The following is a 26,208-nucleotide window of genomic DNA, read 5'->3' on the forward strand; positions in this document are numbered from 1 at the left end:
GAAAGGGCCGCAAGGAATGCAGGCGGCTTCAAGAAGCTGGGAAAGGCAAGAAATGGATTCTCCCCTAAAGCTTCCAGAAGGAAGCCCTGCTGACACCTTGACTTAACCCCAGTGAGACTGGTTTCAGCCAAGTGTGTGGTAATTTGTTACACCAGCAATAGGAAACTAACACACCAATGAAACAGTGAATATAAGCAAAATGGCTATTAAGCCCCTTAGATAACTGGTTGATAAAAAACTTTATAATGAGGGACAGAATCAGCCTTCAGACACTTCATTCATTGATCACTTGTAACATAACGAAGAGAAAGACAGCCAGACATTACGCCTCCTGGTATAATGCAAAATGAAGTACACAGCACAATCTATGATGTGTTCTTGACACCCTCCCTACACCAGCTTTGCCAAAACAAACAAACAAAAAACCCCAAACCCAAAACAAATAACCACCCCCCAAACCAATTAAGCATCTAAACCTAGCTACCAGTTTACAGAAAGTATGAGGATCAGAGGAATATACCACATGCCACCACAACAATACAAGCAACCAAATGCAGAATGTGGGAAAACCCCCAGCACAAATGGCCCCGCTGCTTTCATAAACAAGAAAAGGGATTGTTACAGATTTTAAAATTGTTTAGATTTTTAATGCAGTGTGGACACTTTCTTTGGGTTTTCTTTGACTCAAACAAACCAAGTGTAAAGACGTATTTTATGACATTTGGAGAAAAGTGAACACAGAATAGATACTGGATGATACTAACAAAATATAGTTAATTTTGCTAGGTAAAATTTCTTTAAAGTCCTCATCTACTGAAGATACATGCTAAAGTATTACAAGTGACATGAAATGTGATATTTGCTTTAAAATACTCAAACTCAAAATTAAAAGTATGACAAGTGCGGAACAAGCAAGGAAAGATAAAAATGGCAAAATGCTGACAACTCTTAAAGTTGGGTGACAGGTATATGAAATATCAATATTCTCTCCTATTTTGGGATATGTTTGAAGGTTTTCCTAACAAAAAGGTGTAAAAAAAGAAAAAGATCAAAGATCACTACTTATCAGGGCATACAGGATGCTACCAAAGCTATACTCTGAGGATGAATCAAACTTGTAAATTTTATTATAAGAAGAAATGAACATAAATGAGCTAATCAGCATTCAAATCAAGATGGAAAGAGAAAATCAAAGAAAGTACATGGAATAAATAAACGAAGAACCGGTGAAATAGAAAACAAAAACTAACAAAATACGGCTGGTGTGGTCAATCAAAACCAGAATCAGTTTCTCTGAAAAAATAAATTAAAGAGCAATTAACTCTTTCAAGTCTGATAAAGACAAGGAAAGAGCACACAAAGAATACAAGTGCACAATGATATAATATTATCCTTGCCTGGTACTGAAATAAGAAGTGTTATAAATGGCAGTAATTATATCTTCTGGTAGTTCCCAAGGAAGTAGGAGCTTCTTTGCCCCATGAATTATTTTTGTATCTCACCGGCATCAATTGGGTTCTGAGCCCATCAGAGGACCAATAACTATAGTCAAGGGGCCAAGGGGATAGAATATGTCTATTAGCTACAGCCAATCAGGGTCCACCCATGCAGCTGGGCCATTTCAACCAAAACACATGGCTTGTACATGGTAAAAAGGGGAGCTCCCCAGAGGAAAATTAGGGCACTGCTTTGCCTCCCCAAAACAATGAGTGGGTGCTGCAGAGAAAAGAGATTATCAACTACAAAAGAGTTTACAAACATATAAAATTTTAAACAAAACACCAGCACAGTAAATCCACTCTAAATTTAGAGAATAAGGCACTGTGACTAAGTAGGTCTGTTCTAGGGATGCAGTAAGGATTCAATATTAGGTAACGTGTACATCTCACATTTATAGCTCCAAGGAGGACAAAAAACATATATACATAACTGACAGATGGCCATTTAAACACATCCGTCTGACTGATGAAATTCAAGCATCTATTCCTTGCTTCCCATGGAATGTAACTTCAGGAATAGAAGGAAATGGCAATACGAAGAGTATTTCCCAGAAGTAAAATGTATCTCAATTAGTGAAAGGCCAAAATTATCCTATTAAAGTAAGTAACGAAACAGCAAAGATGTCTACTGCGGTCACAGACTGTCAAACACACAATCTAAGGAGAAATAATTAAGCTAACACACAAATGCCACTATTTGCAGATGACCATCTGTCTAGAAAACCCCTCTACTATAATGAAAAGCTAGGAAAACTGAAGGGAAATTCAGTGTTAGCAAAACAACACACACACTAGATGCCTCAGTCATGGAGCAGTTTCATCATCCAGGACACTCATCACAGAGATGTCTGTTTCCGTGCCCCCGCCCCCGCAAGTTCATCTACACCCTCAAGGAAATGCCAAATAACATCTGCGGTAGGCTAAACAATGGCCACTCAAGACATCAGGTCCTGATATTTGGAATTTAAATGTTACCTTACCTGGAAAAAGTCTTTCCAGAAGTGCTTAAAGATTACCCTGGATTATCTGGATGGGTCCATTACAAGTGTCATTCTGAAAGAGAGGCAAAGAGACAACACAGAGGAGAAAGCTTATATGAAGGTGGAGGCAGACACTGGAACACACAAGCCAAAGAAAATGGGAGCAGCCACCAGAAGCTGGAAGGGGCAAAGGACAGTTTCTCCCCTAAAGCCCCCAGAAGGCGCGTGGCCCTGCCAGATTTTAGATTTCTAGCTCCAGAACTGTGAGAGAATAAATTGGTGTTGTTTTAAGCTACTAAATTTGTGGCAATTTTTCACAGCCCTAGGAAACTTAACACAACGTCCCCGTAGGTTTTGTTTTTCAATATATACACTGTAAAAAAGATTCGCAAATTCACCTAAAAATAAAATTGTTCTAGGTTATTTGGAAAAAAGAAAAAAAGGGGGAAAAAGAAAAAACATTCAACCTGAGGTTAAGTAAAGCACACCATAAAGCAACAGTAATTAGTACTTGGTGGTTTTTGCTAAGGAAAAAGAAAAACTCATGTGTATCTATGAGTTTAGCATTTGAAACAAGTGCCATTTCAAATCAGCAAGGAAGGATAGACTAGGCAGTAAACAGCGCTGGGCCCATTTGCAATCCATTTTGGGAAAAATATAAAGGTTGATCCCTACCTCACACCATACACCAAAATAAAATTTCAGCTGGATTAGAGATCTGGCCATAAAAAATCAAGCCTTGAGGAACTCGAAGACTGGGGAGAAAAACCTATGATTTGAGGGTGCAAAGGCCTACTGATAACACAGACTGTAGACATCACCAAGGAAGATACTGACTCATTTGACCCTATTAGAGCTTAAGAATTTTGTACAGTAAAGGCTACCATATAGAAGTTAGGACACAAACAGAGTTTTTCTCTGGTTGGGAAACATCTGAATAGACTAGGACCTATCAACACACAGTTCATGGAAAACTAAGACATATGGCACATAAACCCATGAACAGGTGTGTTCATCTTCATTCTGCCCTTATACTATGAGATCTACAAAGATGAACAGAAGTGATGCAGATTTTGAAATGGTGAGGAAAATTGGCTTCTCTATCGTTGAGAATGGGTAACATTAGAATGCAATTTAAGAACACAAATAATCGGGCTTCCCTGGTGGTGCAGTGGTTAAGAATTTGCCTGCCAACGCAAGGGACACAGGTTTGAGCCCTGGTTCGGGAAGATCCCACATGCCGTGGAGCAACTAAGCCCGTGTGCCACAACTACTGAGCCTGTGCTCTACAGCCCATGAGCCACAACTACTGAGCCCACGAGCCACAACCACTGAAGCCCGCCCACCTAGAGCCTGTGCTCTGCAACAAGAGAAGCCACTGCCATGAGAAGCCTGCACACCGCAACGAAGAGTAGCCCCTGCTCGCTGCAACTAGAGAAAGCCGGCGCACAGCAACGAAGACCCAACACAGCCAAAAATAAATAAAATTAACTAATTTTTTAAAAACCCACAAATAATCGACATACCCATAATCCAATTCAGTGATAACACTCCAAAGAACCTACTCTCCAGAAGTACCTGCACAAGAACACAGAAGGCATAGGCATAATAGGTATAAGAAGGCTCATAGAAGCATAGTGACATGCAAAGAACTGGAAAAACACAACTGTGCACCAGTGAGATAGTGGTAACTAACTACACAGTGACGCATCGATACCATACAGCAGGCATCACCAACAATGAAGCGATGGCTCAGGTAACAGCCTCGAAAGGGCAAAAAGACAGTGCACAGAACTTTATTTCTAGAAACTGGGATATGAGTTCCACAAAACGGGGTGTCCACATACCTAGGGTATCAGAGGCTGAGTGAGATGAAGAGAGCAGAGGGCACCTGTGCAGAAGAGGGGGCAGCAACAGGAGACTGGGAACACACACAGTGACTAATCAAATAAGTAAATATATAAGGGACACTGGCACCTAGGATTGTCACTGTTGGAAAAGGGAGCTACCAATTCAGAAAGGGAAAGACTGGAATGAACCCTGTGGTATTAGATAGAAACCGAGGTTCTGAAATGAACTCGTGCCTTTCAACATACAGAGATGTAAAAAGAAACGTGTTGTAAATACACAGGCATCTGTATATCTGTGTGTGTGCATGTGTACATGTATGTGCACACACACCCACACACACACACTCCATCTCTGTCCACTAAGAGGGCCTGAGTGCATTAACACCCCAACAACAGCCCAACTGGTGCCCACATTCTGCTTCTCTGAGTACCAACGGTCGTAAAATGGAACCGGGCCTCCTCAAAGAAAAGGCTGATTTCAGGTCTGGGGCAGGAAAGCATTGTACATGAAGAGCCCAGAGTACCTTGCTGTACCAGAAAGCAAGAAGTATTAAATGAATAATGGGGACTTATCCAAGCCAGGACACAGCAGCTGGCTTTTAGGGGCTCCCACTGGCCAAACATGGGAAAATACGAACATCAAAATAAATAACGATAATAAAAGATGACAGCCAACTGAATAAAATGGGAAGCTCTTAGCCTGCACTGATATAAATGAGCAAATCGAAAGTCTGATAGGAACAGATACTTAGTTTCAAAAGCACCTCCCCCCACAGTATACTTATTAATCACAAAGACTTCAGTGGAGAAGCCTGGCAGACACCACCTTTATCAAGTGAGCCAAGCGGGCACCACTGGTAACAGGACAAATCGAAATCGCGCACCATCTGATACAATGCCAAGAGAAGAACCCAGCACTCCTTCTGTGCTATTCCAGCTGAAGATGCAAAACCTGAATCGAATCAAAAGGAAACAGACAAACCCACTCTGAGGGACACTCTGCAAACTAACTGCTTGTGGTCAACAAGTGTCAAGGTGAGGAGAGTCAAGGTAAGATGGGGCAAATGCTCCAGTGTAGGAGAGACTAGAGACCTGACAAGGAGTGTCAACACAGGGCTGTGAACTGGGTCTTTCTGGTGAGGCGTGAACTGGTCTGAAGGTAGCAAAGTATTCATGTGTGTGAGCGGTTGTACTAAGCATCTTGTTTGCAGGAAACACACTGAAATAGCCAAGGGTGATGAGGTTTCATGTCCCCAAGTTACTTGCAGGTGGTTCAGAAAAAAGTGTTTTGTACCATACTTGAAACTGCTCTTAAAGTATGAGAGTTAAAAAACATTTTTTTTAAAATAGAGGAGAGTACTAGTTTTGTAATTAGAAAAAATAAATGCCTTAACTTGGAAATAAACACATTGAGGTAGGAGGGGGTGGCAAATGACAGTGACCATCCAACTCCAAGTCAAACCCAAGTTTAATAGTGTATATCTGACTATGAGTTCACCTATTCACATCAGGGCACTTCTCACTCACATTTTATGGAGCATAACAAAGTTTTACCTAAATTTTATAATATTGTGATGACACTAAAGCCTGTTACACATCATTTTTTCAAAGTTCATGAAAGCAGATTTTTATTTTATTTTTTTAAATTTTTTAAAATTTTCTTATTTGTGATTTATCTATTTAACTACCTATTTAACTATCTATTAATGTCTATTTATCTATTAACTTACTTATCTATTTACTTACCTATTTATCTGTTTACTTATCTATCTATCTGCATGTGGAACTTCCCCAACCAAGGATCAAACCCGTGCCCCCTGCAGTGGAAGCATGGAGTCTTAACCACTGGACCATCAGGGAAGTCCAAAAGCAGAATTTTAAACCATCAGACAGTGTCAAGAAAGCTGCCGACAGCACCACGTCAACATGCTGAGCAGCACACCCCAAATGACGTCAGGGTCCACAGCGGGACTCCCCGCCGGCTCCTGCAGAGGAGGAAGGAGGCCTGCGGGAGAGCAGAGGTGCTCCGAGAGCTTTTCAGACACCACAAGCAGAAGGAGCACAAGGGACGTGCCCATCTGAGCTAGCCACCAATCACAGACTGTTCTCTGGGCAAGAAGCAAAACTCAGAGACACCAGCAGCTGGAGCCAGCCATGCCACGTAAGGGACCGTGGCCCAAAGAGAGGGGAGCGATATTTAGGCTGGGCAAAGAGACTGACCACTCAATCAACAACGACTTAGGGCTTCCCTGGTGGCGCAGTGGTTGAGAGTCCGCCTGCCGATGCAGGGGACATGGGTTCGTGCCCCGGTCCAGGAGGATCCCACATGCCGCGGGGCGGCTGCACCCGTGGGCCACGGCCGCTGGGCCTGCGCGTCCGGAGCCTGTTGCTCCGCGGCGGGAGAGGCCACAGCGGTGGGAGGCCCGCGTACCGCAAAAAAAACCCAAAAAAAGCACAACGGCTTAAAAGAGAGAAAAACCCTCACATACCCCTACCACTTCAGGACTGGGGTGAGGAGATAACAAGACAAGCAAAGCTACCTTTGTGAATTAAAACAGTCCTATAAGAAGCCTTCTAATGCATATCCAGTAAGTTCTAAATAGCCTAAAACCAAAATCATACACCTTCAATAAAGCCATATACCAACTGACACCAAAACCCTAATTACTATACAATCCTGTGAGATTTTATGGAAATTCCCACAGATCACCACTGAATCCTTCACATGCCATTTCTTCCTTGAAGATTTGGTCCTAACACTACCCACACAGTGTGGAACCATCCAGAAGAAATCAAGGGCTGGAGGTGTGTGTAAACCTCCAACTCAGCGGCATCTCTGGCAGGTAGGCATACCTGAAGCCCCAAGCAACCAAGGACGAGAAGATGAGGATGTCACGCGACGCTGCTCCAAAAGCAAAGGCATGTCTCACAGGTCAAAGGAAAGCCAACCCGTGTTTTCAAAGATCAAAAAGAGAGTGTTGCCTTTCCCAGTAGCACCATCGCTTCCTCCCTGCCCAGTCTTTCAGAAAAGAGCTACACTTAGCCCAATCTCAAGGGCACACAGTGATCATCTCCAGCACCTGTGAAATTAAGGGATCGCTCCAAACGGCAGCAAGCCTGATGGGTCACCTGGTCTGGACGCCCCAGAGGCCGCCAGGCTGAGCTTAGGAGCCAAGGGGCCCTGGGCACAGGCCGCCTGACAGCACTGCTGAGCTCACTGCTCTGGCGACAAAGGCAATACAGCACTTTGGTCTCAGGGGCAGGAGAGTCAGCTCCAAGCAAAAGCAAATGTATCAAAACGGAAGCCTTGTTTCTACAGAAAAAAACTGTATTCTTCCAATGGATCTCACACACACAGATTTAAGCCAGTGCTATAAGAACACCTAACTAATCTTACACTTATGAGAAAAAGTCAAAACAGTCAATATAATTCAGTAATTCCATCTGAAAGGTATTTATAAATGAGCTAAGTATTAATAAAATTAGAAAGCATGTCACATAAAAGTGAAATGAACAGTAACATACAAAATAAAACCGATTAGGATAACGCATCATCCTTGATTTTGTTCGCGCCTGACCTGTCATCACTTAACACCCTATGTCCAGGAGTCAGTGCACCATCTCAAGTGAGGGAGAAGTGAATTTAAAGTCCCACCCAGACACCTCGAAGCCTTCTATTTATAAGTTACAGGACACCACCAAGTTAGAGTTAACACGGTTCATAACTGTCAGAATGGTACATCAGAAAGACAGGAATGATCACACAGAGCCATCCTTTCCTCTTTTATTACTCTTTTTTAATTTCTAAAGAAAAAGTTAAAACAAGGACGAAAACTTTCAACTCTGTATATCAAGGAATGAGAAACCACACCCTGTATACTGAGAAGGGAGCCCTGAGAGGCAGAGCCACTTCTCAACAAGTCACTCACCTCAACCAGAATTTCAAAAACAGCAAAACATGCCAAATACACGACATCCTTTCAAAAATTATTTCTTCTAACTCTACAGTTGCACGGCTTTCTCTTTCCCTCTGGCCTCTGCTGGTCCTGAGGGGCCCGGCGGTCAGGGCGTGTTCGCCAGCTTCCATTTCCCCCAAGGCTGTCTGCTGTGGTAACCTCCTCAGGAGCGCAGCTCTCTCCAGAGCCTCCTGATGGAAACCTCCTAAGAGGCCAGAGCAGTTGCCATGCAGGCCGTTGCTACCAAGACACCAGCATGAAGACTGCTTTCCCTCCCCCAGGAACCATCCACCCAGAGGTCTGTAGGATGACCAGGGGCAGGGAGCTCGGCACTACGCCCCCTGGCGCCTGACCCTCGTTAGTCCAAGAGATTCCTGACTCACAGCGCCCGCCCTCCCAGTCCCCTTTCACTTAACTCCAGTCACCCAGGCCAAGCGATGCACAGGCCTAACGGGTGGTGCACAGAACTTCCCTGGAAGGGCACAACAGGTTATGCAACAGAGATAACGCTGCACACTGAACTGCCTCTGGCCAAAGGTATTTCCTTCCTCCAGAAAGAAACCAACAGCAGTAGCACTGGTCCAGCCTGCACTGTGTCTAGAAGCTTAAGTGCCGTTAATGACCTTACAGCTGGGAAGACAGTGTATCCTGCCCGTGGACAGAGCTGGGACTGCTACGCAGAGTTCTCCCTCAGCCAGCAGAGCGAGGCCAGCTCAACCCACGCCCCAAAACAAGATGCTAGAAGCTTAGAGAAAGGAATCATGCCGATAAAGGTGAGACAGCATAGAAAACAGGCAGGAGGACACTTGGCTTCCCAAGCATCGGTCAGCCCCACGGTACCAAGCTGCACTGCCACAAAGAAGGCCCGTGCTCAGCATGCTTCCGGATCTCAGCAACGTGCCGGCCAAGCACATCCAAGCCTCTGGAGAAAGCTGCACTACAAAACCATCTGTGAAGGCCAGAGTCAACGGTGGTTGAAGAACACAAGAGCAACAGGTTGAGATGTGGCCTGCAGACTGCCTTATTTCTGTGTCCAGCACACCCCTCAGAGCCTAGAAAGCTGCTCTGGCTTGCAGCAGCCCATGGTAATTCACCAAGAGGCAGGAAAGACAAGAGTCCAGAATCAACACTGTCCTGTCTGTTCATCCCCTCCAAACACACAGGGCACCTGCCATAGCCAGGACACCCTGCTGCGCCAGGGGGTCCAAAACAAGAACAAGTCTACCAGTGGCTTATCCTGTAACCCAGATGCAGGGTGGGGCAGGTAAAGCTAAGCAGGGACTTACCCCACCAGACCTGTGTAGTCATATGATGACGTCACGGAGGCAGCCAGAGGCGGTGGAACTGGGTTGCTGCGATAGGAAGATGGAAACACCAGTCCAGCAAGAGTGAAAGCTGACCCCCTGACGGTGGCTGAAGACTGACCGACAGCAGCCGTTTACAGGTTACTGCAGAGATGGGCCCTGAGTGCTCAATGGCTTTAGGTCTGGAACTCTGATTTGTTCACTTCCTTCCGGGAAACCTACTGACAGATATGTACTTGGTGAAAAATAAATGCCTGATGAGGAATCAATGATATTCAAAATTCTAAGAGACACAGACCAATTTTAGTGTGTTTCCTTCAGGGTAGAATATCTATCTACCTTGCTACAAAGGCCTGGGTGGCCCTGCTCCTGGACATTACATCACCTCTGGATCCCAAATTTTAGAGAAACTCTAGAGATGCTGAGAGGAAACACTAGGTAAATTGTCAAGGCTGAATGTTTAAATGTGTGAACTGAAAATGAGGACCAAGGCAAGGAAAAAAGAAAATCCTGACTTCTCTGTGCCTCTGTCTCCTGTCCTGCAAAAGGGAGCTGACGTTAGTATCGGGTCACTGAGAGGATTATGAGAGTTTACATGCAGCGCTTAGCCCAGGCCTGGCAGAGTAAGCCTGGGGACAACTTTCTGTGACCATGGCCCTCCTCGGTATCCGTGACAGCCACGAGAACTCTGGCAGTGCAGGCAGTACAGCCGTACCTCAGCCGCAATTGCCAGTGGCCTCACCCTACCGGGCTCCACTCTCCTTGACTGAAAAATGGGGCCTGTGAGTGCTACATCCTAGAGCCCTCCAAGGACAGAGCCGGTAAAGCAGGACTTCTCAACCTCACTGCTGCTGACCTTGTGACCAGGCAGTTCTTCCTTATGACCACACAATTCTTCCTTGTGGGGGCTGTCCTGGGTACTGCAGAATGGTGAGCACCTCTGGCCTCTAACCATGACATGCCAGCAGCACTCCCAACTCATGACAACCAAAAATGTTTCCAGATATTCTGGGGTGGGGGTGGGGGTGTAAGATCACCTGGTTGAACCATTGCTGGAAGTAAAGGTCATGATGCCTGGTGTGTAGGAAGCAACAAAAAAAGCTTTAATAGGCCAGGCTTTCTGTATCACTCGTGCATCCTTGAAACAGATCACAAAACGGGATGCTGTGTGAGTGACTATTAGCTCCAGGTGTCACCCTTCCAAGTTGAAAAACTAAGTTTCTGATAAACTGAATTGAACAAGGGCGGGGGCGGGGGGGAACGCTGGGAGGGGAGGGGTAAAGGGAGGGAGGAAATGACTGAAGGAAAGGAAGGAAGAAAGGAAACAAACCACCTCAGAGACTCCTTTCCTATCTTTGAGAGGAAGAAGCTGAAGTCCTACAGATCAAGAAACACTCAAGGGCTTCCCTGGTGGCGCAGTGGTTGAGAGTCCGCCTGCCGATGCAGGGGACACAGATTCGTGCCCCGGTCGGGGAAGATCCCACGTGCCGTGGAGCGACTGGGCCCGTGAGCCATGGCCACTGAGCCTGCGCGTCCGGAGCCTGTGCTCCGCAACGGGAGAGGCCACAACAGTGAGAAGCCCGCATATGGCAAAGAAAAAAAAAAGAAAAAAAGAAACACCCAAAATCACAAGGCTGATTAAGAACAAGTTTAAACTGAAGTACATACAGGTCTCCTGACTCCCGCTCCAGTGGAGGACTACCTTCCCCACCTGAACAAACATCTCCACCCTCTGCCCTGTCTGGTAGAAAGAACCAATGCCTAAGACCCAAGCACCGCTGCATGTCTGACAAAGTCCACAGCCAGGAACGTCTAAGAATAGCAATTCACACAAATAAAAGGCAAACCTGAGAGCGCTTTCAGAAAAAAATCCATCCTAATTGCTCAACGGCACTTGCTACCTAACTACTGGTTTCTGCATCAGCAACTTCCTGCCTCTCCTTGACCTAGATGAGGGCTGCTGTTCCAGCTGTGGGGTCTCAGGGCACAGATAAGCCTCCTGAGAGGATACTGCACCCATGGCAGAGCCTGGGATGGAATGGGCAGGGGCCATGGGGACTACATTCATACCAGTTTTATTAACTGATAGTATGAATATGATAATACCGTCAACCAAAGAATGATCTTTAGCATAAAAATATTGTAAAACACAACAACAGAAGTAAAAATTGGCAATCTTCTTGATTCTTCCTCAAGAAATATCTCCAAAACTATTGTTTTACCTAATATTTTTTCTTGGATATATTAATACATGGTCTAAATAAAAACTAAGATCACATTACATGCATGTAATGCCACACTTACTTCCATTTAAAAATGCATATGGCTGTCGGTTTCCAAGTTTTACACACAAGTTTACCTATGTTAACAACTGCACGTTGCATGGAATAACCATAAAATAAACCCCCTGCTGATGTTGTTTTGTTTTTTTCCGATTACAAGCACTGCAGAAAAGAGTACCATCTACTCACTCAAGCCTGTACCTCGACAGGTTAAATTCCTAGAAATACAATTACATGATTATGGGAGATGCGTGGATAGGCACTGCACAGGCAAAATTTACCCTCCCAATGAATTAAACTATTTACACTACACGACATTGGGGTGTACCTGTCCCCCTCACCTTTGGTAACTAAAGTGGTCACGTTTATTTTCCCCAGTCTGTAGGGGAAATATGATTTTAATGTCAAGTCTTTGATCATCGGTGAAAACTAAAAATCTTGCTCTGCATACCGGCCCTGTGAGCTTCTTGACTGTGAAGACCGGCCTTTTCCCAACCTCCGTCCACTTTCCTACCAGGGCCTTCAGCACACATTTAAGACAATGTAAAACCCACAGCTGGGCTATAAAAGGTGTCGTAAATAACAGAAGAACAATGAATTTAAGTGCAACGCAAGTTGTAAGCTAAAAATAACATTGCTAAAGGCAGCCAGGCAAAAGGAGTAAGAAAATACTGTCAAAAAGGACAGTTTTCTGTGTTCTGTTCTTTTTTTTTTTTTGCCTCTCATGCCTCTTAGCCAAAGGGTGTGGTTTTTTTCCCCTTTGGAAAGGGAACTAGAATCTTTGGACTGGGGACACCAGTTACAGTGGAGTGATGGCAAACCATTCTGAAGACAGGGGAAGTAACTTCTTCCACAGTTATTGCTAAGATTGTGGCCTTCTCCCCTCACTTGGCCCCCAGGCAAGAGGCTGGGAGGTATTTCTTTGGAGAACCCAAAGAGACTTGAAGAAGCTGACAGGGTGCTGTAAGGAAATGGCCCAGCCAGATGCCTCTACAGCGAATGTCACAGTTGGCAAGCCCCAGTCCCTCTGACATGTAAGCAGGCAAGCAAACATCACCGGATAGCCCAGAAAAGGCGGATACGAAAGCCAAAGTCGCAACACAAAAAGCAGCCAGAAGCAAGCAGTGACTTTTGGTAAAAGTCAACTTTGAAACTCACCAATGTCCTCAGAGAGATAAGAGGAGAGTCTATATCCATGGAACAAAAACAGGAGGTTATAACATAGGAACAGAAAGAATAAGAGAAATCTCCTAGAAACAGAGAAAAACTCAATAGAAGCGCTCAAAGATGAAGTTGAGAATGTCTTCCAGAAAGAAATGGGAAACCTAAGAAAATCAGACTGTCAATCCAGAAGGTCCAATAGTTGAATTCTAGAAAGAGAAAGAAAGTGAATGGAAAGCTATGAAGGTAATAAATCAAGAAAAACGCCCAGCACTGAAGAACAGAAGTTTCCAAAATAAAGGGGCCCAAAGGGCAGGCAAGACACTAGATCAAAACAGACTCCAAGGGACATCACTGCACCGGGTGCTCTGAATTTCACAGAAAATCCCTCAAGCTTCAAAAAAGAAAACACGGTCACATATAAAGGCTCAAGAATCAGAAAGCTCTAACACTTCAAGGCTAACACTGGGGGATGGAAGACAGAGGGGCAAACTGATGTCCAACCTCTAAACACAGGTATATGGGCAGAATAACGCACTCCAGACATCCAGGCTCTCAAAATTTTATCTCCCAGGCAACTCCTTGAGGAAGAGCTCCATCAAAATGAGAGTAAAAAAAAAAAAGAAAAGAAAAGAAAATCAAGAAAGAGAAAGACATGGGTTCCAAGAAACTGAGGGCAGTGAGATCTGAAGTGAGATTCCAGCAGGTTGGAGGTCTGCGCCTACTGAACTTGATCAGATAAAAAGAACTGAATTGCTTGAAAGGAGGTTTAGACAACTAGTGAATTTGGGGTTGACCTTTAGCGGCAAATGCATATAAAACTAAGAAAACAACAAAAACCACCAGTAAGAACTTCAGGAAAAACAAAAACTTCTCCAGGAAAGGAAAAGTAATCCCATCACACCATTTGGCCCAACTGTGAATGGTACCAGTAGCCAGAATATAAACACTAAATACCTGACAGCAAATTAAAGGTGCACCTGCTTTGGGCAGCCATGCATTTGTCTGCAGGGCGAAGGCAGAGGGGTGAAAGAAAGTGAGAGACGTCAGAGTGGAGAGACAATGTGTGGGACAGGGGACGGAAGCGCAGGAAGTGAGCGAGTCAGGCGTGGATGCGAGTCAGGCGTGGATGTGAGAGATGGAGGCAAAGACCAAAGCCAACAGCTAGGAGACCAACGTGGGTGTCCTGCAAGGGAGGAGACATGATGGGAGGAAGGAAACTGACACTTTTTCTTCCTCACAAGCTTTTCCAGATTTACTTGATCTTTTCAAAAGTATATGAAGATATAACCTTGATTTGAAGTAAAATTAAATTTTAATGTTAAAATCCAAATGAGTGCCAATAAACAGTATTAAGGGAGAGTATGCGTGGCCAATGCATTGTTATCAAATTAACAGCAAGCATCAACAAGACGACTAACATGACAGACACCCAGACAAGTCCGGCTTGTCTTAAATGATAGCTGAGGAACCTTACCTCACCGGGTAAACAGCAGCCGACTAGGAATATCACCTCTAAAATGTCTCTGATGTTAGAAATACAAAAAGGAAAAAAATAAATGAAAACCCTGCTTTACCACAAAGTAACTTGTGTAATCAAGTTTTTAAATGTTACACACTGAAGAAAGTTTAGTTCTTTTCTTGGCTTTCAAATGTTCAATGTTGTGGTGCCTTCATAAGTCAAGAGAAAAGGCATTCTGACACATTAAGGTTCTTTGGCTGTCTTTCTATACTTGGTCAAAACGTTTGACAACATGCTCCTTGGACTTTTTGCCACCAAAAGTCAGCAACTGAGAGTTCAGCTGTGTGCTATGTTTCTTCCAGGAGCTTGGTTATTTCTTAATAGAAAAGGGAAATGCCTTCCTATGATCACTAGCCCTGTGAGATGCATGTGTGCTGAATGGGCCATACCAAATACAAGTATCACTCTGTACTTTAAAAGTGTTCTCTGCTCAAGCCCTTTAGGTAAATAAGTTTCAGCTGCCAAGCATTAATGGCGAGTCTATCTGATCCACTTGTGACTAAAGATCACAAGTCATCTTGGTGGACAGTGTAATCATTTGAAATGCTGTCCAAGTCAGTGTCTTAGGGCATTAAGTCCTTCACCATTTGAGATGTCAGCAGTGTACCAAATTCTCAACCTCTTGCCCATATATGCCACCCCCTAAGTGGATAGCTGTCACTTGTTTCCTTTGCATAAGCTAGTCTTCTTGTCTAGAACAGCCCATCCTGCCAACTCCTCCTGGAAAAACTCTTATTCATCTTCTAAACTCCAGTTTCAGAACCACATTCTTTGTGAAGACTTTCCAACAGGTAATCACTGCCCCCTGTCCTACCTCCACCCCTTGTACATACGTCCATTACTGCACTCAGAACACCGTAATCTCTCCTTTACAAGTGAATCTCCCCTACCAGACCATAAACTGCTTGAGGAAAAGAAAAAAAGTCTGTGTCCTCTTTACCTCTGCTGCATCCCCAGAACCCTTAACAATGTCTGGCACACAGCCATTTCCAATATATATATTTTTGAAATATTTTCTACTGTGGAAGAAGTAAAGCCATGAAGTCAAAGTCAGACCGCCAGAAACCCCAAACAACAAATCCAAAGGAAAAAAAATACTTGATGATTCAAGAAGAAATTCTCCCATCAGGACGCTGAGAAGTCAGCCTGGCCCCCTGGAGGGGGCACTGTGACCGGGTTCCAGCGGGTCCTCGAGTGCCGAGGAATGTGGGCCAACGGCATCTTAGGAGTGCTCTCCTTACACGCACTGCTCCTTTACTCAGGTGACCTCAGCCTGATTAGAGAAGAGGAGGTAAGCCCCAATCGGGACGTGACACACAGCAGAATTAATAGTAGTTACAGGGAAGTTTAATCTTCACTGTTTTCAATGGCTTTCATATTTTGTCCTTCAAGACTTGAGGGGGTATGTTCAGTTTTCTCCAAACCTAAAGCTCTCATGACAGGTGGGTGGTTGATGTCTCAGATCCAGACAACTGGGAGTTCAAATGATGGGAGCCACTCTGAACCAAATACCTTCTCAACCTTTAACACTGCTTCCAAACATCCTAATATTAAGTGTACTTCATAAGGGTAGCTGGGGTTGCTTAGTGTTCAAAGTGACCGAATATCAACCTGAGCACTAGGCTTCAGCCAATGTCTCATTAGCCCGGGTTCGCTCCCATAAAAGAACACTGAGATCATTTTGTAGAACAGCACTACCAGTTACCTCAGACAAAATCCTAATTGTGACTCACTCCGTGTTAACAGGGCCTCAAGAAAGCTACCTGCCAAGAGAGTGCCTGTCCGTCCTTAGTTCTGCGGCAGACACCCAAACGCAGGTGAAGGCAACGCAACGCCTGAGGGTTTTCGGCAGCTCTGCAGCTGAGGACAAAGAAACCCCGCAGCTCAAGGGTAAACCATCCTGCTCCTGAAGATTCCTCTAAGACTCATCTACACTCCTTCGGACGTTTCCATAGCGTTGACCATATGGACGTGACCATAGCGTTGCTTAATAAAACACAGAGGTCAGTTTTCCTTTGGTCTTACGTGGTGCCCGGACACCACGCACAGGCCGACTTCCCCACCTCCTGAGTCGGCGGGGAGAGGACGCCTGGCCCTGAGCACTTCGCCACTTTCCAAAGACACCCTGTCAGGACGCCCTACGGTCACAAAGAGCTTCAGGCGCCCCGCGCTACGCGGCCGCCCAGGAGAGACTCCAGAGCCGTGTTTACTGTCAGTCGTGGGTAACCCAGAAAGGCTTCCTGTACGAGAGCGTTTGCGCCCAGCCTGCCAGCAAGCATCGGCCAGCTGCTGGGCCTGCAGGCCGCGGGAGGGGGGGAAGGACGCCCTGGGCCGGTCACGCCCCCGCCGGGCACGTCGCCCTCCCGCCCCCGAGCCGCGCCGCCGCAGTGGACTTGGAGGCGCCCCCAGGCCTCACCTAGCGAAAGCGAGGGGCAGCCCGCCCTCCCCCCTTCCCGTCGGGCGCGGGCTCCAGGCTCTGGCGCACGAAGACCACGTCCCCGGGGACGGGCGCCCAACTCTATGGTCCGCGCACCAGTCGCCGACCCCCACGTGACCCACGGCAGCCAATCGAGGCGAGGCCCGGACCACCGAGACGACGGCGGCTCGGGGCTAGAGCAGCCCCGCCGGCCGCTCGCCGTCCCTCCCCGGTCCCGCTCCGGTGCTCCCTGCTCGGTGCTGCCGCCATCTTCCTGGAAGAGAGGACCAGAGGCGAAAGGTCCCCTCCCCGTGGTCGTTCCGAACTCTTACCGCCACCTGCCCTGCCCCGGTCCCTCTCTCTTCTCACCGGTCATTTAGCTCCATCTAAAGAAACGCTCTTCCCCCCATTCTAGTTATTCACAAAGCAATGAATTACATTACCTGTTCCACTCTTATCAGCGTAAGGAAACGAAGCTCATAAGATAGGAACTGTGGCGAAACAGGGACGAGCCGCCATCTTGGTAAAGGAGAAGAGGTTACGCTTGACCTCCCCCCCACCCCCGGCCTCTATATGGCCAACCGCCGTGGGAGGGGCACGGCGCCTGCGCAGAGGCGGAAACCGCGGCCGAGCCTGCGCCTGCGCACTCGGAAGCTGGCGAATGGGGGCGGGGAGGAAAGCGTTGGCAAGGGGGCGGATCGACGCGTTGACGCAATCCGCCCACACGCGGGGCGGGGCGCGAGTCTGCGGGCGGATCCGCGGCGCGGTCGGTCGGCTTGTTCTTCGGTGCGTCCGCGGTGAGTATCTCGCGGTGGGTCTCGGCCGCCTTTGGGGCGCAAGCTGTGGGCCGACGCAGAGGGGCGGTGGCCGGCTCGAGGCGGTGGTCGGCTCGGGATGGTGGTCTGTCCGCTCCGGGGGGGACGCGGGCGGGGCCGCTCACACGGTGTGGGGGAGGGGCGGCCGGCCCGGCGTCCTGGGCCCTCCCCAGATCTCCCCCATCCCCCCGGCGCTCTTCCCGCTCTCCCGGCCCCTCCCCCGCCCTTCTGGGCCCTACCGGGTCCCGGCCCCCGTCCCCCCGTGCCCTGGCGCTGGCGGAGGCGGCGGGGTGTGTCCCGGGCGAACCCGAGTGGCCCTTCTCACCAGGTGGGAGTTACGTGGGGCGTGGTCAATAATGGACCTGGGACGTGGAGCGTGCGCTGGCGGTCGTGGTCCGGGAGGGACGGTGCGGGTCGCGCTAACGGGCGCTTCCGCTTCGCCGGCTCCCGGCCGAGAGGAAGCTCGCGGGGCGCTGGCCGCCCCCTCCACTCAGCAGGCCCCGCCTGGACTCACACAGAGCGGGAGGAGAAGGAGGAGGGGAGGGGAGGGGAGGCCCCGCGCAGGGCCGAATCCGGAGGGACGGGCGGAGGGCCCGTTCCCCTGAAGGCCCGAGATGGGGCCGACCTGTGGCCGCCGTGGCTCAGTAAGGCCCGCAGGACCGCCTGTTACCCTTACGGCCTCAGTTTTCGTCGGTGCCTCGCTGCCTTGTCTGTGTCCCCAACACGCGGACGCGTGACCCAACAGCGCTGACTTACAGTTCCGACTGCTGTGGTCTTCCTCACCTTTGGCCTTGGTTCAGAGCCTGCCCTTTGCCTGGAGCCCGCTTACCTCCGCCGTTTGCTTGCCTCGTTTCTGCTCTGTTATTCAGGACTGCGGCCGGGTTAGACTTCTTCCCCCTGAAATAGGTGTCTGTCTGCTGTCAGCCTCTGCTGTTCCGTGCGGTGGTTGTCCTGTGAGGGGCAGCGGTATGTGGACCTGCCCAGCTTTACTTGTTGCTTGTTGTTGCCTAGGACGGTCATCAGCACGAAACAGGTTTTCAGGTATCTCTTGAACGACTCAGATGATTATAATACCTCAAGGCAAGCTTAATGGCCGAAGCAGCCTTGCCATCATAAGGAGAGATGTATGATGGTGTACGGGTCGTGCAGGCTGCTTTCCTGGTGTTTGTAATTTAAGGTTCGTTATTTTTGGTTTTGGTAGCTCCCACTTAGGCTTTCTTTTCACCGCCCAGCCTCCTAACTCGCAATGAATTATGGCAGTGGTCTCTTCGGCCATAAAGTTACCCTGATTTTTTTTTCCCCCCCGTTTTTCGTCTTGGTCTCTCAGCGAGCACTGCAGCCCAGGGTAAAGAACAAGGGCTTTTCAGTCAAATCAGATTTGCATTCTGACTGCTCTTGAACTAGCAGGGTGACCTAGGGAAATGGGGATGGGATGGGCGGCAACCTCCCTCTGTGGACTTTAATAAATGTGATTCAGGTCCTTTTTATACTCAACTGGAAAGACAGAAACTGCTGGAAAAGGAAAAGTTGGCTTTGTTTTTTCTCCAGAGAGAAGGGGACACCAAAGCTCATTTGGCTGCAGAATTGGGGTGAAGCCACTTGTATAGTCTTACTTATCTCATTTTGTGCTCATCGTCATACTTGTCACTAGAGAAAACTCATTTGATTGTGGGGTGCTGCCCTCATGCTGTTAAGAGTGTGGTATACTGTACATGGACCTCCGATCCAAAGGCTCTGAATGCCAGATGTTCCAAGGGTTCTGGATGAGGGACTGTGGACCTTTGGGTCCTACTTTGCAGGGTCGTTTGTGGATGGGGATAATGAATGTAAATACAAGGATGACATGTCGGTGAATGGTGGTTTTGAGTAGTCCACTGATACACATAAATGCCAGTAGCAAAGCAAGTTTCTGTTGCCGAGAATCCAGTTTTAGCCATCTGTTCTTTGTCCCCTTTTGTTTTAGAAAAGTTGATTTCTTCTGTGTGGACTGGGGTGGAAGTATTGCTCTGTGGAAGAGGGAAGCCGTGGGTCAAAGAGAAAAAAAGTTTTAAATAGTTTCTAGTATCTAGAATGAGTGCATAAATTTTTCATTTGACCTAATTTCTGAGGTTTGGGGAATCTGATTGATCTGCATCCAAGGTTTAAACTAATCACAGTGCTTTGCATTTTGTGTTGCTGGATCAAGGCTTTCTCACTGAAAACCAGGCGCTTCAGAAGTTCAACATTTCTCTTTCAACTTTCATTTTACATTAGTCAGTTAATAACTTAAACTGTTGGAAAACTGTAGTGGATCCAAATTATGTTTCAGAAAAAAAAAAAAACCTGAGTATGAAAGAAATAGGTTGTGGTAAGAGAAACTTGGTAAAATTAAAACAAAGTTGAAATAAGTGTTTTTTTGAGAATTAACATCCTGTTCCAATAATATTACAATAGTATTCTCCACTTCCCCGTATGTGTGCCTCAAGATAGGTTTTAAGTAGGAGGAAACCGATAGGAGTGATGGTCCCCTTCTCACCTGCTGAGCAGAATAAGGGCCTGCGCATGCGTGGGCTTAAGGTGCAGTACTGTCAGGGTGCTCACGTGAAGTTGGTTGGGAGTACAGGCAGGGGCCCAGAGTTGAGTGAGGAGCGGGTGGGTGGAAGCTCCAGAGCCACTTTGATGACAGTCCTCTGCCCCACCAGGTTGGTGTGAAATCAGATGCGTGTGGTAGCTAGTAAGGCGTGTGAGAGCTAGTAAGGTGAGAGCCTGCTCTCCCTTTCTATCCTCAGGCATTTATTCTCCAGGTGAACTTGAAAGTCATTTTATCCAGTCCTTTAAGAAAAAAAAACCTCACCATTAGGGAGTCCAGCTGAGATTGGACCACACTCATCTACTAATTTAAGAAATAAAAATGATTTGGTTCATGCTAGGCCTGTTTTCTTTCTAAATTTGTTCCTATATTTGTTTTGATTTTGCTCTATTATAAATGGCATTTTCCCTGCATTTCCATTTCTTGGTATTCATTGCTAATGCAAAATAGAACTTTTGAGTTACACCTGTCTTGTATGCAGCCACCTTAAGTAAATTACCATATTCTGCAATCTTTTTTAACCGAAGTGTTTGTGGGGTTTTGGGTGTGTATTCAGTCATATCAGAAAAATCATTTTCACTAAACCTGCCAGAGTAGCAGTAAATAATCACGGTTAGACTGCAACATCAGGGTCTTATTTGGATCCTGCTTCAAACGAACAACGACAAAAAGAAGAGACAATTAGAAAAATATGAACCCTGGGTATTTTGTTATATTAAAGGAGTATTGCTAATCTTCCTTATAATAATGGCTTGTCGCTTTTCAGTCCTTATTTTTAGAAATATCTAGTACTCATAATCAGGGATCCGGGACAGTGGTTGAGGGGATATCTGAGTTAATAACTGCTGAATCTGGAGGATGGGGTGGTCCTTGTGGCTTTTGTTTTACTTTTGAATATGTTTGGAGTTTTTCATAAGTGTTTTAAGATAACTGTGGTGGTAATGGGCATCCTTTCCTAATTAGTGATGGTACTTTAAATAATTTAGCATCTGTTGTTTAGAGGATAACGTTTGCCGTTGGTTTCCGGAAATATATTTAAGCCGTTTCCTCACTTAGTGTTTTTATTAGAGTTGGTTGTTGGATTTTATCACATGCGTGTTCAGCATCTATTCACATATGGTTTTCTCCTTTAATTTGTTGTAACAGCTTGTATTGATAGATGCTTTTGGTACATTTCCGGGATATAATTGCTAGCAAGTATTTCATTGAGAAATTTTGCATTTCTATTCATAAGTGAGATTGACCTGCAGCCAGCCAGCTTGCTCGCTCTTTCTTCTCCGTCTGGGTTTGTTGTTGGAGTTGTGCTGTCTTCATAAAATAACTTGGAGTGCTTTCCCTTTTTCTGTAGTGGCTTAAGTGACGCTGGAGTTATCTGTTCAGTTTTGGATGGAATTCAGGTCTAGTTCTGTCTGGTCCTGGTCCCTTTCTTTTTTTCCTCCAATTATTTTTTTGTTTTTTTTTTTTTTTGCCCACGATATGCAGCATGTGGGATCTTAGTTCCCTGAGCAGGGTTCGAACCCGCGCCCCCTGCATTGGCAGCGCAGAGTCTTAACCACTGGACGGACCGCCAGGGAAGTCCTCATTGGTAACTCTTTGTTCACCTGTTCAGTGGGATTTGTTATAGTCAGGTTTTCAGTTCTTGCTTCAATTTTGTTAATTTACAGTGTCTAGGAAATCATCCATTTCTTCCAGATTTTCTAGTTTGTGGCCATCTTTACACATGTGGTCTCCTATGTCTGTGATTATATCTTCTTGTTTTTCCTCGAAGGAACTGGTGAGGAATTTGTTTTAGAGAACCAGCTTTTGGTTTTATTTATCCTTCTATTGAGTTATTTTCCGTGTTCTTTAATAGTGAAAATATGTAAAACCCAAATTCTCATTTGAGTCTATGAAACTTTACTGTGCCCCACTGATTCTGCTTTTGTCTTCTTTCCATCGCTTTCTAGATAACTTATGGCTTTGCTTTTATCCCCCCTTGATCCAAGGGTTATCAAGGAATGTTCTGAATAACTAGGAGTTCCTTTTTATCTTTGTTTTAACAGATCATGATCTGAGAACACGGACTGTAAAAATAACTTTGCATAAATTTTCTTCACAGCAGTTACATGACAAAGTGTTTTTCTTTAGTCGCCTTTCTTTGTCTATTGACTCAAGGTTCTCCATACCAGTTAATTCAGATGTGTCGGTGGTCTCAGACCTCTGCCCTTGCTCATACTGTGTGTAGGGAGTCTGTCCAATTCCCAGAGAAGCTATTAAAGCCTCCCACTTGAATTGTATTTTTGTCAAGTTCACATAGTATTTTTTCTAGTCTTTGCTCTATGTATTTATCTGCTGTAAGTATTCATAGATCCGGGTTTATGAATGGTTTATCTTTATAAATTGTTTCTTTTATCATGACCACACTTTCCTTAAATCCCAACAGGGTTGGTATTAACAGTGTCTCTCCCTGTTCTTTTCTGTTTGCACTAGCTTGGTATCTCTTAGCCTGTTCCTTTGTTTTCAACATTTTTTTTAGCTACTTTGTTTTAAGCATGTTTCTTCCATGTAACATACCTTGGTTTTCTGTGGTTCTCCCTCCGCCCCGCCCCTGCCCCTGCCCCCAACCTGTCTCCTCTTTTAAGGAGAAAATTTGCTTCTTTCACATTTAGACTGGTGACTGATGCTCTTGAATTTTTCTGTTTCTTTTCCATTATTTTTACTGGTTTGATCAAGTTGCTGTTCCATATTTTTCTCTTAATTTGGAAGTAAGTTTTTTTTAATGGCTACCTTCCTTTTTTATTTTTCGTTATCAGACACTTACCTCTTTATTATTTAAAACAACGTGTCTGCTGCTTCTTCTGCCAGGACCATCTATCTGTTTTCCAGCTGACTGCTCCCTTCTCCCTCTTGAAAGTTTTACCTCTCTGCTGTCACTCCTGCCCCCAACTCTTAGGTTTTGCTGAGGAAGTTTAATATTTTAAATTCTGGACTATGAATAGTGTTCCCCTACGATGTTCCTTGTATTCAAGAGATCTTAAGTCAGTCGTATAGTACACAGCCCCAGTTAAACTCTGGGATTGCTCTTCCTGGGACATTTTTCTTTTGTTATTACTGTTTTCTTTTCCTCCATCTTCCCCTTTTACTTATGGGGACTCTTACTGTAACAGGTAGGTTTCCTAGATTTTGTCTCTGAGGCTGTCTTTTACCCATGATTTCCCTCCCTGATGTTTGCCTTGTGCACCAAGATTTCTTACATTTGGTCTTCCATGTCACATTCCGAGTCTCTACTGTGACCTTTCATTTAGTTCAGCTACAGCAGTTTGGGTTTGAAAATCGTGGATTTTAGGTCCAGAAGGCTGTGTGTGAATTACTGTGCTTTCATCTTCATCACAGCGATACTGTTTCTTGGTTTCAGGTGTTGTCTTCCTCCTCCTGCAGCTTGGCTGTTGAGCTCATCTTGGAGGCAGGGGGACGAGGGCACACTCACATGGGCCTGTCACCTTACCCCTCGAGTCCTCACACCCAAGGTCTCTGTTCCCAAGCTCTTCCAGGGTTCACTGTATTCTTCTCGTTCCTTTCTGGTTCTTCCTTCCGAGGAAGCTTTCATCTTCTGCTTCTCCTGCTGCCTAGCGTTTCTGCTGTCCTGGAAGCTTGCCTTGATCCTGCTGCCTAGGTTGAAGCATTTTGGACAACCTAGACGGAGCTTTACCTGTCTCCTTAGTCAGAATTGCTCCTTCCTTTGCACACTAGGCTGCACCCAGTACTCCTTCCCCACCTTTAGTGATGATCTGTCATAGTAAGAAGCAGTTTACAGACTCCTCTCCTTTTTCCCCTCTCGTTCCTGCCAGACGGATGAGAGGGAGAACCAAGACTGTATCCTTATCTTCTATGACATCGTACCACAGAGTTCGAGTTAAGTTAAGAATGCTACTGCTATCTTGACCTTGGTTAACCATTTTTTCAGAGGTTTGGGAACATTTCCATTCAAAAAGGAAACTTGGGTGTGTGCAGCATTCAGGAATGTTTCAGTCTGGGGGAAATAGGGAGGCAAGAAAGTGAAAGAAGTTTTCTCATAAGTTTCTAAGCACCAGAAGGAATCAAATTTGACTGTATTCACATCTCTTGACTTTGTCACCAAAGGTTAGCCAGCAGACCCCACATCTCCCGAAGTTTCCGAACTATCGTCACAGTTCTCGAGCACTCAAGTGCCTTCAGTCCTTTTTCTTTTACTTGTAAGTGTAGTTGTGTTGCTGTGTGTGCCCCAGTGTCAAGGTCCAGTTCTCAGGAGCTCAGGAAGTCTCCAGCAGACAGCAGACAGATGGGCTCCGACAGGCACCCCTTCCTTGTACAAAGCTTTCAAAGAGAGAAAGGAAATTACGTAATTCCAGAGGTTATGGGAATTTGTCTTTTTCTCCAGTTGCTCCTTAGTGCCTAACGTGTAATCAGTACTAGGAAAGGTATTGTTGGAGACATGGAATGTATATGTCTATACATGTGTATAGATGGTCGCTTTCATTAGCTTAACTTTTTATATCTAATTTATATAATGAGGTGATAACTTCATCATTTCTGGGGAAGTATTTGACATAATGAGAAGCTGAGTGAGACAAGCTATTGATGCCTCATGTGAGCCTTTTTACATATCAATTCATGTTAAATTGAATGTGTATGTATATGTGTATGGATGTACATGTACTTTTCTTTTTTTTAGACAGATTGACAAAACTTCACTAAAGATGTCTAAGGTAAGAGATCACACTTTGTGTATCTACAATATAAGGAGAAACTGCTTTATGTTTTGAAACCTTTTGTAGTCAAGATTTTTATGATTCATTATTTTGTTTTGTTTTGTTTTTGGGTTTTTTTGCGGTATGCGGGCCTCTCACTGTTGTGGCCTCTGCCGCTGCGGAGCGCAGGCTCAGCAGCCATGGCTCACGGGCCCAGCCGCTCCGTGGCATGTGGGATCTTCCCGGACCGGGGCACGAACCCGTGTCCCCTGCATCGGCAGGCGGACTCTCAACCACTGCGCCACCAGGGAAGCCCTGATTCATTATTTTTAATATAACTGTTATTTGATTCATTAAGACAGAGTTCTAATTTAACAGTCATCCTAAAAGCTGTGAGCTTTCTCTTTTCAGATTTTCAATTTGTTTCTAAAAACATTAATGGCAATCCATTTAGCCTCCCTAGATCATTCCCAGCAGACCATTCAAATAATAATTTTAAAATTGTGATAATTCATCATGATGAAATTTATGGGGTTCTCAGACTTGATAAATTGGCTTACGTCAGCTCTTGAAAATTAGCCCAGAGCCTGGAAAGGAATTGGTTCTAAAAGACATGCTGAGAAACACAGAACTTGTAGTTAAAATTGCAAGATTATTATTTCTCTTTACTTTTTATTTTTAAGTCTTCGGGTGTTTCTTACAGTGATGCGCAGTCATAGTGATTTTCTTTTTTTTTTTTGCGGTACGCGGGCCTTTCACTGTTGTGGCCTCTCCCGTTGTGGAGCACAGGCTCCGGACGCACAGGCCCAGAGGCCACGGCTCACGGGCCCAGCCGCTCCGTGGCATGTGGAATCTTCCCGGACCAGGGCACGAACCCGTGTCCCCTGCATCGGCAGGCAGACTCTCAACCACTGCGCCACCAGGGAAGCCCCGATTTTCATTTTTTATACAAGTGTCAGTGTGGAACTTCGATAAGCAAAAAGGAAAATAAAAATTAGCCATAATTCCATTATTCAGAATAACTGCTTGTGACGTTTTGTGAATATTCTTTTTGCATGTGTGACTATATATTTATAAAAGGTAACCTTAAAGGAAGTACTATTCTAAATCTTGCCTTGTACATTTAATACATCAATTGCTGTATCTTT

At 45.6% G+C, this 26,208-nt stretch overlaps 2 protein-coding genes across 4 annotated transcripts in view; one reads left to right on the plus strand and one right to left on the minus strand.

Moving 5' to 3' along the window:
- Positions 1–17,547, minus strand: part of HDLBP (high density lipoprotein binding protein) — a 67,553-nt gene extending 50,006 nt beyond the window's left edge. Inside the window, exons 1-2 of one of the 2 annotated variants that reach the window (XM_079923925.1) lie at positions 17,414–17,546; positions 2,480–2,552 (exon numbers count right to left, since the gene is read on the minus strand). The gene's annotated coding sequence lies outside the window, so the exon portion shown is untranslated. Of the gene's footprint in view, positions 1–2,479; positions 2,553–17,413 lie in introns of both variants that reach the window. The other variant, XM_079923924.1, reaches the window with a different exon arrangement.
- The window catches only part of SEPTIN2 (septin 2), a 33,379-nt gene continuing 24,608 nt past the window's right edge, over positions 17,438–26,208 (plus strand). Inside the window, exons 1-2 of one of the 2 annotated variants that reach the window (XM_079923927.1) lie at positions 17,438–17,767; positions 25,045–25,078. In XM_079923927.1, the coding sequence (XP_079780053.1) occupies positions 17,544–17,767; positions 25,045–25,078 (258 nt within the window). In that variant the 5' untranslated portion in view covers positions 17,438–17,543. The remainder of the gene's footprint in view (positions 17,768–25,044; positions 25,079–26,208) is intronic. The other variant, XM_079923928.1, reaches the window with a different exon arrangement.

The sequence above is a fragment of the Stenella coeruleoalba genome (genome assembly GCF_951394435.1).
Source record: "Stenella coeruleoalba genome assembly, chromosome: 6".
In the NCBI taxonomy this organism is placed as follows: Eukaryota; Metazoa; Chordata; class Mammalia; order Artiodactyla; family Delphinidae; genus Stenella; species Stenella coeruleoalba.